This window comes from Papio anubis, chromosome 7, assembly GCF_008728515.1.
Source record: "Papio anubis isolate 15944 chromosome 7, Panubis1.0, whole genome shotgun sequence".
NCBI lineage: Eukaryota > Metazoa > Chordata > Mammalia > Primates > Cercopithecidae > Papio > Papio anubis.
The window spans coordinates 51,234,568-51,246,375 of record NC_044982.1 but is presented as its reverse complement, the minus strand read 5'-3'; the positions used below and the strand labels follow the sequence as shown (position 1 = coordinate 51,246,375).

The 11,808-nt window shown below is 43.7% G+C and overlaps 1 protein-coding gene and 1 long non-coding RNA gene across 7 annotated transcripts in view; one reads left to right on the top strand and one right to left on the bottom strand.

Moving 5' to 3' along the window:
• Positions 1–899: 899 nt before the first annotated feature.
• LOC116275720 lies at positions 900–11,144 on the bottom strand. Of its 5 annotated transcripts, none has more exons than XR_004184905.1 (4): positions 11,057–11,144; positions 8,546–8,655; positions 6,282–6,382; positions 900–1,412 (listed from the first exon to the last, which is right to left on the bottom strand). It is a non-coding gene; the product is annotated as an uncharacterized LOC116275720 (long non-coding RNA). The 5 variants fall into 5 exon arrangements; XR_004184904.1 differs by lacking the exon at positions 11,057–11,144 and adding an exon at positions 10,937–11,042; XR_004184906.1 differs by lacking the exon at positions 8,546–8,655 and having other exon boundaries at positions 11,057–11,143.
• The window catches only part of FBXO34 (F-box protein 34), an 81,787-nt gene continuing 80,398 nt past the window's right edge, over positions 10,420–11,808 (top strand). Inside the window, exon 1 of one of the 2 annotated variants that reach the window (XM_003901837.3) lies at positions 10,420–10,596. Coding sequence is in view for 1 of the 2 variants with exons in the window: in XM_003901838.5 (XP_003901887.1) it covers positions 11,353–11,354 (2 nt within the window). In the remaining variant the exon portion in view is untranslated. Of the gene's footprint in view, positions 10,597–11,096; positions 11,355–11,808 lie in introns of those variants that run through there. The other variant, XM_003901838.5, reaches the window with a different exon arrangement.

The following is an 11,808-nucleotide window of genomic DNA, read 5'->3' as shown; positions in this document are numbered from 1 at the left end:
CCCTGTGCTTTTTGAAAAGTTGTCTTTGGTATTTCAAAGTAAGACTTGGCAATAAAAGCATAGTTATGCCTGGTAAGAAAATGTCAGCAAACCCTAAAACTGCAGAATAAGTTTCTGGGTTTTTTGTTGTTGTTGTTCAAAGAACTCAATGCTGAGCAAAATCTATCCCCAGGACCATTTTTAGCAGGCTGATGTAACTAGGTTATTTTAACCAGGCAGCTCCTCCTTTGCTGTAGCAGGTGCCTGTGAATTAGGTGTGCTAGAAGAATAAGGACAGGCTGGCTGGTCTCATGCTAATGCTGCAGGCTCCCTTAAATTAAATTTCAATGACTGGAAAATGTCATTTTCTTGAAGATTTCAAAATGTCACATGAGTGCCTACTCATTTACTTAAATAACACAGACTTATGTATTAATAGATAGACTATTTCCCCCACTGATTTTATCAACTTCTGGTATCATTAGTTTAAGATCATTCTGGAAGCACAGCAAAGCAAAATTATTTTATCGCTGGACAACTGTAGAGCTTGTCTCCAAAGGAGGTTAGTGTCTTTCCTCCCACATTTTATTTTCTCTCCCACATATCAAATAAAAATATAAAATGTATATCAGGATGTTTTCAGCTATAATATTTTTTAAAGCCCTGTACATGACTTAAATAGCAATGGAATTTATTATCTCATATAACAAGAAGTCTCAAGGATTGGTTAAAGCAGAGGTGCACTGATGTCCTCAGCCTCAGGTAACTTCCATCCTTCCTCTTTGCCATCCTCCTGTTTCTCCAGCTAACTCCTCTCATGGTTCCAGGATGACAGCCATAGTTCTAGACACCACATTGCAGACACAATGGCATCTAGCAGCAGATAAGAGATGGTTTATTGCATGTTTCTCTTTTTCTCATTGTGGGTAAATATGATTTTATTTAAGAAAGTAATGCATTTCAACAGAAAATGAATGTCTCTTTTTAGGAATGAGAGAGGATTTTTTTCAGAAGTATTTCAGCCAACTTCCCATTGCATTTTATTGGCTAGAATTACCTCATACTCCCATAAGACTATTATGTGAGTTGAATCAGTCACTGACAGGGAGATTAGGACCACACTGATTACCCTAGAGCAGGTTCTCTCAACCTTGGCACTGCTGACATTTTTGGTGGGATAACTCGTTGTCGTAGAAGCTGTTCTGTGCATTATAGGATATGGAGCAGTAGCAGCCCTGGTCTCTCCCTTCTAGATGCAGATCGTGGTTCCTCTCAAGTAGTGACAACTGGAAATGTCTCCAGACATTGCTGATGTCCTCTGGGAGGCAAAATCAATCACTCCATGAGAACCATTAGCTGAGGTCGATCATTATTTACACAATGGTTCTGGGCCCACCTCCCCAGAAGCACAGATAGGGTAGCAGATCAGGATTCTGTTAACAAGCAAGAAAAGGGGAAATTGCTGTTCAGTCGGCAGCCAGAGGACAGTGACTCCCACACCCCCACCATTTTCTTTCTTGCTATTTTCAACAAACAGACCAGGGGCTTATTAAAAATATAAAATATTTTAACATTAAGTTATTTGGCATTACCTAATGAATACTAGTTGTTATCTAAATGCCAACTGGCTAATGCAAATATCTGATAATCAATGGGTGATCTTGGTAATTAAATCACAGAAAATTTGTGTTGAAGCATCAAAATCATGACTGGCTGGTTGGCTAGGTTCTGTAGGGTTCAGAGGTTTCTACTTTTGGTCACATATTTGCAGCAATGACTTAGATTTTGCCTTTATTCAGGTCCTATTTTTAATGTACAAGTCTCTCTACTCATGTTACTTTTATTAGTCATCCACTGTAACATTTGTGGCCTGGATTAAATATTTTAGGAAAAGAAAGTATAAATATTTTTATTAATTCAACAGATATTCATTGGGTGCCTATTATGTGCCAGGTAGGAGGCACTGTAAAGGAAAACAAGGCTGAAATACTACACAGGATGGTCAGGGAAGGCTTTCCGAGGGGATGACATTTTAGCTGAGACAAGTTGGGAGAATAAAGACAGTTGATAAAAGGAACATGTCTGATTATGCTGGGCCACAGTAAAGGGTTCTGATTTTATTCTAAGGGCGGGGAGAAGAATCAAAGGGCTTGAAGATTGTGTGTGTGTGTGTGTGTGTGTGTGTGATGAGCTACTTCCCTTTGCCTGTTATATTTTTGTAGTTGGAATGCAGCTGGGTTTAATTCCTTCTGTGCTATAATAATTAGTGGGATATGCAAACCTGCGTTCTCCTTTTGCGATTTTTTTTTGCCTTCTATTTCTTAAGGCAATGTTACTCTTTTGGCTTCTAGTCTCCTATGCACAGCTCTTCCATCTCCTGGTTCTTTAAAAGGTCCAAACCTCCAGGTTCAAGCTCCAGGGTCTATGGCTTTATCTGGATCATGTCTTTTTAAAAATTTTTATTTATTTATTTATTTTTTTGAGACAGGGTCTTGCTCTGTCACCCAGGCTGGAGTGCAATGGCGTGATCTTGGCTCACTGCAACCTCTGCATCCCGGGTTCAAGCGATTCTCCTGCCTCAGCCTCCCGAGTAGCTGGGATTACAGGCACCCACCACCACGCCCAGCTAATTTTTGTATTTTTAGTAGAGATGGGGGGGGGTTTCACCATGTTGGCCAGGCTGATCTCGAACTACTGACCTCAAGTGATCCACCCGCCTTAACCTCCCAAAGTGCTGGGATTACAAGAGTGAGCCACCGTGCCCGGCCTGGATCATGTCTTTTAATCTGACTCCATTGGCTGTGGAGAGAACCCTGCCTGGGGAACATCCCACTTTCCTAAGGAGCAAGGTTCCCTCATTTTCTTCCCTCTCCCTTTCAAAAACTTCTTCCATCTTTCATAACTGCAAGGGTTAAATGATTCTAAATATAGATCACTGTTGTCCTTGCAGAAAATCGTTCTAGCATTTAAACATAAATTATTCTACCGTTTTGGAATCCCAAAAGCCAGATTCAAGTACCTGGTGTGCAGTCAGCCGAACACAGATACGTCAGCCTTAGGAGCAGAGAAAGCTTATTCAATTTGGCCAAAGTGTGAGGGTAGGAGAGGCAAACTGTCAAATCCAACCTGCCTTTGTGCATAACTGAGTGTTTTTATGAGAAAGGTAGCTATGTGGAAGGTGAGATCCTTAGGCCGATCAAACTTCTGAATGCCATCAAGGAGGTCTGAATGACCGGGGAACAATTTTTCTTTTAAAGAAAAACAAGTTCATTAATCTCGTGGGCAGCCCCTGAGGGTTAGGATATGAAGTTAATCAATTATTAGTGACCACCCTCTACTGAAATGACTATGTGCGAGCAATCACGCATGGGGGAAGAAAAGAACAAAGAAAAAAGGAAAACAAGTTTTAAATCAAGTTTAGTCTAAAGCTGCCTCCTTACGTATTTTAAGTTCAGCCTAAAAATTTATCCATATGTAGTAAACTGAAACCTAACTGAATGTGCAAACAGACTAACCTACCTCTCAGTACTAAACCCCCTGGCTGGTACCAGCCTCCTGGGTTTTGGCCAGTAGGTGGCCAACTATTTCAAACTGTGTTCAAATAAGGCAAATGCTGAGCTGTATCCAATCTGGCTGTTTCTGTACCTCACTTCCGTTTCCTGTATGTCACTTTCCATTTTCTGTCCGTAAATCTTATTCCACCACGTGGCTGTGCTGGAGTCTCTCTGAGCCTACTCTGACTCAGGAGGCTCCTTGACTCGTGAATCTTTCTTTGGTCAGTTAAACTCTGTTAAATTTAACTTGTCTAAAGTTTTTCTTTTATGACAAGTAAGACAAACACCTTATGATGTGGTTGTTTTTTAAAAAAATAATATAGGCTTGGCCAGGCATGGTGGCTCACGCCTGTAATTCCAGAACTTTGGGAGGCCGATGGCGGCGAATCAGCTGAGGTCAGGAGTTTGAGACCAGCCTGGTCAACATGGTGAAACACTATCTCTACTAAAAACACAAAAATTTGCTGGGCGTGGTGGTGTATCCTTATAATCCCAGCCACTCGGAAGGTTGAGGCACGAGAATCACTTGAACCTGGAAGGCAGAGGTTGCAGCAAGCTGAGATTGTGCCACTGTACTCCAGCCTGGGCGACAAGAGCGAGACTCCATCTAAAATATATATATATATATCTCTATATAAATAATATATATATATAGATTTTAAAGGTAGGGACATCAGGAATGCAGATTGTTTCTTGTGCCTAGAATTCTAGTAAAAATTCAAACATTAAGGTGGGACTTGGAGACCATTGTGGCCTATTATCTAATCTGCCCAAGTGTTAATTTTGATGAAAAGAATGTGAAGATTTCAGTCTAAGCCTTGCTTATAACTTTAGCAAGAGAAGGACTTTCTCCTTTTTTTTTTCTTTTGAGACAGACTCTCGCTCTGTTGCCAGGCTGGTATGTAGTGGCGTGATCTTGGCTCACTGCAACCTCCGACTCCCGGGTTCAAGCTATTCTCCTGCCTCAGCCTCCCGAGCAGCTGGGACTACAGGTGTGTGCCATCACATCTAGCTAATTTTTTTTTTTTTGTATTTTTAGTAGAGGTGGGGGGTCTCACCATGTTGGCCAGGATGGTCTTGATCTCTTAACCTTGTGATTCGCCTGCCTCAGCCTCCCAATTTGCTAAGATTACAGTTGTGAGCCACAGAGCCTGGCTAGAATTTGTCCTTTTTTTTTTTTTTCTTTGAGATGGAGTCTCACTCTGTTGCCCAGGCTAGAATGCACTGGTGCAATCTCGGTTCACTGCAAGCACCGCCTCCCGGGTTCACACCATTCTCCTGCCTCAGCCTCCCAAGTAGCTGGGACTACAGGCACCCACAACCACCCATGGCTCATTTTTTGTGTTTTTGGCAGAGACAGGGTTTCACCATGTTAGCCAGGATAGTTTCGATCTCCTGACTTCGTGGTCTGCCTGCCTCGGCCTCCCAAAGTGCTGTGATTACAGGCGTGAGCCACTGCGTCCGGCCGGAATTTCTCCTTTTATATGCTATCAGAAGTGAGATGTGGGCACAGTGACTCACACCTGTAATCCTGGCATGTTGGGAGACTGAGTTGGGAGGATCATGTAAGCCTGGGAGTTTGAGACCAGCCTGGGCAACACAGGGAGACCCCATCTCAACAACAACAAAAAATTAGCCAGGCACAGTGACGGGCATCTGTGGTCCAAGCTACTTATAAGGATGAGGTGGGAGGATCACTTGAACCCGGGAGGTCAAGGCTACAGTGAGCCAAGCTGGTGCCACTGCTAGCCTTAGCGACAGAGCAAAATCCTGTCTCAAAAAAAAAAAGGTACCTATGGAAATTGTGTGGCTCACTGTATTGATAGTGTAGAAACCATCTTCTGAATGTTCTCAGGGCAATACCGTGGGGATAGGGGGATCTGGGACCTTGATTTGTGTCCCATCCATTTTACTAGAAGGGCTGTCCTTGCTCTACATGTCTCTTACACTCCCCATGGGAGTGCAGATCACTATAAGGCAAGTTGATCTAAGGGACTTTTTGAGACAATTAAAATTATCTTCGAAGCTGTATGTGTATATCAGGGTGTGCTTTTTTACTTCTGCCAAAAGTCTCCAAAGAGACTCTTGGTTTTTAGCTCTTATCAGATTTTCACAGGGGCACAAGATCCAAAAAGAAGGATTATAACTATGATTTCCTAGTTTTAATACTTATTCAACTTTATGTCACCATAAAGTTGAATTATAAGATATACCCATATCTGTTAGACAGTCTGCTGCCTTGGTCTTCTAATTTTTCCTGAGTTGTTCTATTCATTGTGGATAATATTTATATTCTCATGGCTGAGTAGCTCCTGCCCATCTCCCCATCATCACCAATGAGCTTCACACATGCATAAACCTGGGCATAAGCTCAGGGCATGCTCCAACAGCCACATTCCAGGCATATTTTTAAGTGCAGGCTTTACCTTTGCAAAGTTGAAACTTTTAAAAGCACTTTTGTTCTCTTTTCTTATTAGGTCTTTATAATAACACCGTCAAGTAGGTAGGGAAAGGCATTATCACGCCCAGTGGCCTAGGTTCTGCAGCAAAGATGGGTCTAGATGCAAAGTCTAATGGAGACTGCCTCTTGGTTTCCTTTCTCCAGCAGTGGGGGAAGTAAGTTTGATAAGGAGGGGCTGGGGGTGAGAGGGAGAAGATGAAATGGTGGGTGTCCTAGTCGGTTTTGTGCTACTATAACAGAACACTTGAGACTGGGTCATGTATAAAGAACAGAGATCTATTTCTTACAGTTCTGGAGGCTGGGAAGTCCAACGTCAAGGGGTTCATATCTCCTGACGGGCTTCTTGCTACGTCATCCCACGGTATAAGGTGGAAGAGCAAGAGAACACCTGACAGAGCAAGAGATAGAGACGACCAAGCTTGCTTTTATAGTAACTCACTCTCTTGATAAGTAATCCACTCCCTTGATAATAGCATTAATCCATTCATGAGGCCGGAGCCCTCATGACCTAATTGCTTCTTAAAGGCCCTGCCTCTTAACACTGTTGCATTGAGGATTAAGTTTCTAACACGTAAACTTTGGGGGACACGTTCAAACCATAGCAATGGGTGCTTTTCTTTGGAGGCTGGAGTAAGCTCATTGAGGAATAAACAGTAAGTTCCTAGTTTTTGTTTTTTGTTTTTTTCTGAGCAGAGAACAGAAATGAAACCAAGTCTATACAAGACAAGCCCCTTGCACTGTTTTAATTTAATATGATGTTTGCTGGCTTGAGACAACTAAGTTTTAATTACTAATGGAATAACCTAATTTATATACTATATACATTTAGAACTTTTCTGCTGCTGTGCCACCTCAGACTTGTTCTTCTTTTGGCTCTTACCAGTCCCATGGCCTCAGTGTGCCACCCCATGCTCACCTGGGGAACACCTTCCTGAGGACCTACCCCAGGGCCTGTGGGTTGATAAACTATACTGGCTCTTCTGACTTTGCTTCTAGGGGATCACTGCTATTATACAAATGGAGAAACAGAATCAAGGGAAGGTCTTGCCTAACATGGGTACACTCTCTCCTAGTTCTTTCTCCTAGACTGGGGCTATTCAAAGTGTGGTCCACTGGCCAATCTGAGACAAGAAGCGAAATTGAGATTAAGATTTTAGAAACTTTACTAGCAATTTGATGGAATAATTTTATGTCTGTGGACTTTAATAATCAATAATTCATAGACTAGGCATGGTGGCCCACTCCTGTAATCCTAGCTACTTGGGAGGTTGACAAAGGAGGATTGCTTGAAGCCATGAGTTTGAGACCACCCTGGGCAACATAGTGAGATCTCATCTCAAGAAAAAGATTAAAAAAAAAATTAATAGTTTGGGCTTTCATTATGTTTTTTAAAATTAATTTCATTTTTATAGTGGTTTTCAGTTTTATGACATTTTACAAAACAATCAGTTCACAGTGTACTAAATACTTAGAAACAAAGCAAAATGACAACAAAACTAATCTAACTACAAATTGTTTGAGAAGCACTGCTCTAGAACACATGAACTCTGATGGAACTTTTGACAATGATGTGCTATTCATATGGAAACCACTGTCATTTCAGTTCAATGATATCTGCATTATGCTTTGTAGTTTCAATGTCTTTGACCCATTTGAAACTCCTAATAACAATATAGTGACATAGTCAGGGCTCTGGAATCTTTGCTAAGTTTGACTCTATACCCTGGGCCAAACAGCTTAATGCTTTAAGCCCCACTCTCCTCTTCTGAAATAACAATAGTCCTTACTTCACAGAGGTATTTTTCTGATTAAATGAAACAAAGTATGCAAAGTACTTAGAACAATGTCCGGATGATATATCATAAATGTAATAACATCATAAATGTAATGTTGGATACAAACACACTGAAGTAAAGACATATATATATATATGCATATATATGTGCATTATATATATATTTTGAGACAGGGTCTCCTTCTGTTGCCCAGGCTGGAGTGCAGTGGTGTGATCTCCGCTAACTAGCCTCAAGCCCCTGGGCCTGGCCAATACCATTATAAAACAGACATCATACTCATCTACTGTCATGAGAAAAGTGTACATCACTAATATGGTTGTAATTATTCATTAAACATTTAAGCAACGTTAAGTGCAATACTCCTTAGTGAATACTAGGATATAATCTTTCCCCTAGCAATTTAGAATCTAGCAGGGGCTATTAAATACACATATGGAAGATGTGTGTGGAGTAATATAAGGGCCATAAAGGAAGAGAAAAAATTAGAGGAATCAACTTTTTGATTCCTCTGATCAACAGGAATCAAGTTTGTTTGTTTGTTTTTTAGATGGAGTCTCACCCTTGTCGCCCAGGTGGGAGTGCAGTGGTGTGGTCTCAGCTCACTGCAACCTCCGCCTCCCAGGTTCAAGCAATTCTGCCTCAGCCTCCCAAGTAGCTGGGACTACAGGCGTGCACTACCACGCTGGGCTAACTTTTGTATTTTTAGTAGAGATAGGGTTTCATCATGTTGGCAAGGCTGGTCTTGATCTCCTCACCTCAAGTGATCTGCCTGCCTCGGCCTCCTAAAGTGCTGGGATTACAGGCGTGAGCCACCGTGCCCAGACGGAATCAAGAGGTTTTAAGAAGGACAGTGTTTAAGATGAATCTGAAAGGATAGATTGAAGTTTTACAATTTTGAGCTATGACATAAGGAACCTTCAAATGATAATGATATATTGAGCTAATATTGATCATATATTAAATCAGACATACAGTTTGATGCCAAGGTATACCATATAACACCCCTCCTTAATTTTTTTTTTTCTTTTTGAGATGTGAGCCACCGCGCCTGGCCTTCCCCTCTCCAATTTTTATTAAAAATATGTGTATAGATAAAGGTCTAGATGGAGATATTAAGTGGTTATTTCTTGGTGGTGAGATTATGGGAAATATTTATATTTATTTTGCTTTTATGTTTTAATATTTAAGATTTTACACATATATTTTACAAGAGTAGTTTTATAATTGGACAAAAGCACTTTTGTTAAGGACTGGCTAAAATCAAAGTTGCTGGTTTAAGTGTAACTTGGTACAACTTTTAAAAAATAATTTGGCAGTTTGTATTAGTAACTGTGAAAGTGTTGATAGTCTTTTTCACCTAGTAATTTCACTTTTGGGTGTCCTTAAAAATCTACATTCATGAAGATGTTCTATGATTTCTTTATAATGGCAAAAAGTGAAGGAAACAATTTATGTCCAAAACTAGAGAATTAATGCAGTAAATTTTATGTCCACTTAATGTATTTTTATGCAGCTGTTAAACTGGTTATGAAGCTTATGTAGAAATATGAGAAATGCTTATAAAAGTGAAAAGAGGATGCAATATTGCATACAACTACTATTACACAGTGTAGTAAAATATATGTGATGGGGCAAAAGGTGTAAAAGAAAATACATTGTCCTCATGTTTTTCAATGTGGTTAATATTACTTTCACAATGAAAACAATAATAAGTTTAAAGGTTGGGGATCAAAAGTTCCTCACTGACCCTCTGATTTGAATGTAAAGTATTAAAAATTTATGCCCATCATTGGCCGGGCGCGGTGGCTCAAGCCTGTAATCCCAGCACTTTGGGAGGCCGAGACGGGCGGATCACGAGGTCAGGAGATCGAGACCATCCTGGCTAACACGGTGAAACCCCGTCTCTACTAAAAATACAAAAACCAGCCAGGCGAAGTGGCTGGTGCCTGTAGTCCCAGCTACTCGGGAGGCTGAGACAGGAGAACGGCTAACCTGGGAGGTGGAGCTTGCAGTAAGCTGAGATCCGGCCACTGCACTCCAGCCTGGGTGACAGAGCGAGACTCCGTCTCAAAAAAAAAAAAAAAAAAAAAAAAAAAAAAAATTTATGTCCATCATTAACCAGTCCTTAAGCTTCTACAGACTTTAACAGTTTGGTGTCAACCTCAACGTTTATCTACTTTTTGACAGGTATCCCTGCCATGATTTGCATGGGAAAGAGAGTCAGAAGGGACCCTTCCAATTTCGTCATTTCACAAATTGAAACTTGAACCCCAGCCTTCCAAGCTAGCAGCAGAACCAAGATGGGGATCCAGGTCTACTAGGTTATCTAATAGTATCTGAGACCATTTATAGCTTCAGGTCTACCCACGAATATTCATAAACTTGACACGTCTGCTGACTGAACCCTGGCATCACTACCCTTCTGGCTGGCCTGGGGGGTTTGATTCCCCACAGTAGTGCTCAAACTTTTATTTTCTACCACTTGGGGGCCGCAGACGCGTCATCTAGGTCTCCCTTTTCACTTTCCCCCTTCCCGCCCCCAGTGGCCGGCAGGGGGCGCCGTGACACCCTGGTTCCGTGGCCCCTCCCCCGGCCAACCGTCGATTGGGCCGGCGCGTGACGTCACTCCGTTTTAGCCAAACAAATGGGTTTCGGGGCGAGCGTTGGGCGCCGCCGCGCCGTGCTGGGTGCTCGGTCCGCCTCAGCGGTGGGGAGCGAGCCAGGCCTCCCGCCACCGCTGCCGCCGCCGCCACTGCATCGGGCTGGTGCAGCCCCGGTCCAGGCTGTGGCCGGGGCAGGAGCGCAGGTGAGTCCGGGCCAGGGTGGGGCGTGGCGCAAGGGCCGCGCGGCTGGGGTCCGGCGGCGGCCACCGTGGCCGCTCCCCGCCCCCTCCCGCCGCCTGCCTGCGCTCCCGGGGCGCCGGGCGGGTGGGGGCGGGGGCGGGGGCGGGGGTGCCGCCCGCGGGTCCGGGGCAGGGACCCGGCTGCCTGAGCCTCCTCCGGGGCGGCCCTCCCGCGCGCACGGCCCGGGCGCTGAGCGCCCCCGCGGGCCACGGAGGGTCGGGCGGGTAGGGAGCGGGGTCCCGGGTCCCGGCTGAAGCCGAGGAGATCACAGGCCGTGAGCGGGCACCGGACCGGCGCTCCCACCTACGGGACCCCGGGCGGTGAGGAAGTCAGCCTTTGGACTTGGGTCGCCTCGCCCCTGTCGCGCTCGGCCACTCTGCCCTTCCCTGCCCCAGCGCAGGTGAGCTGGCGCTTGTCCTTAACCTTCCTCGGCGACGAGGCGGGACGGAGGCTCGGACGCCTCCCCAGCCTCTGGGCTGGCGCAAGCAGACTGCGGTTCGTCCCCAGTCCGCGATGAAGTCATAGAGCTGTGGGTCCGCGTGTCTGTGACGTCAGTAGATGGGTCCTGGGATGTCACCGCAGGCCCGGGCGGGGACCTGGGCTCGCGGAAGGGCCGGGGGGACCCGCAGGGGAGAAAAAGGAAGTTGTGTTCCACGAACGCCTGGAATCGCAGTGAATTTGAATCGAAAGTTGTTCGATATCAGCATTTTGCAATTTTAATGTAATAGTTGTCAATTTCTTTAACTTCTTGTCCAGCAAGCGTTGCGAGTACAGCTTAGTATAAGACATTTGATTTAGAAAAATTTAAGTCAAGGTAGGAGGTTTTCTGGAGGGTGTAATATAAAAAAGCCTTTTAGGAAGCTAAATTCATAGTTTGATGGTTTGCGATCAGAATTACTGAAAAAAAGAGAACCACTTCTAGTGCTGATAAATCAGTTTGCTTTACTTTTGTTTTTTTTTTAACTGGACATCTATCTGCTTGTTAGCATTTTTTGTTAGAAAATGGCTAGGAGGAGGGAGAGTGGATCTTACATGATTTTTTCTTTTTTTTCTGTTGTAAAGGGAGGGAGGAGTTTGAATTAATCCAACATTTGTCTTAAATAATAATTACCTGAGGAATTAATTTATCCAGGTTGTCCCTATCCTACCCTGTGCTACCATGCTACCACCCCGTG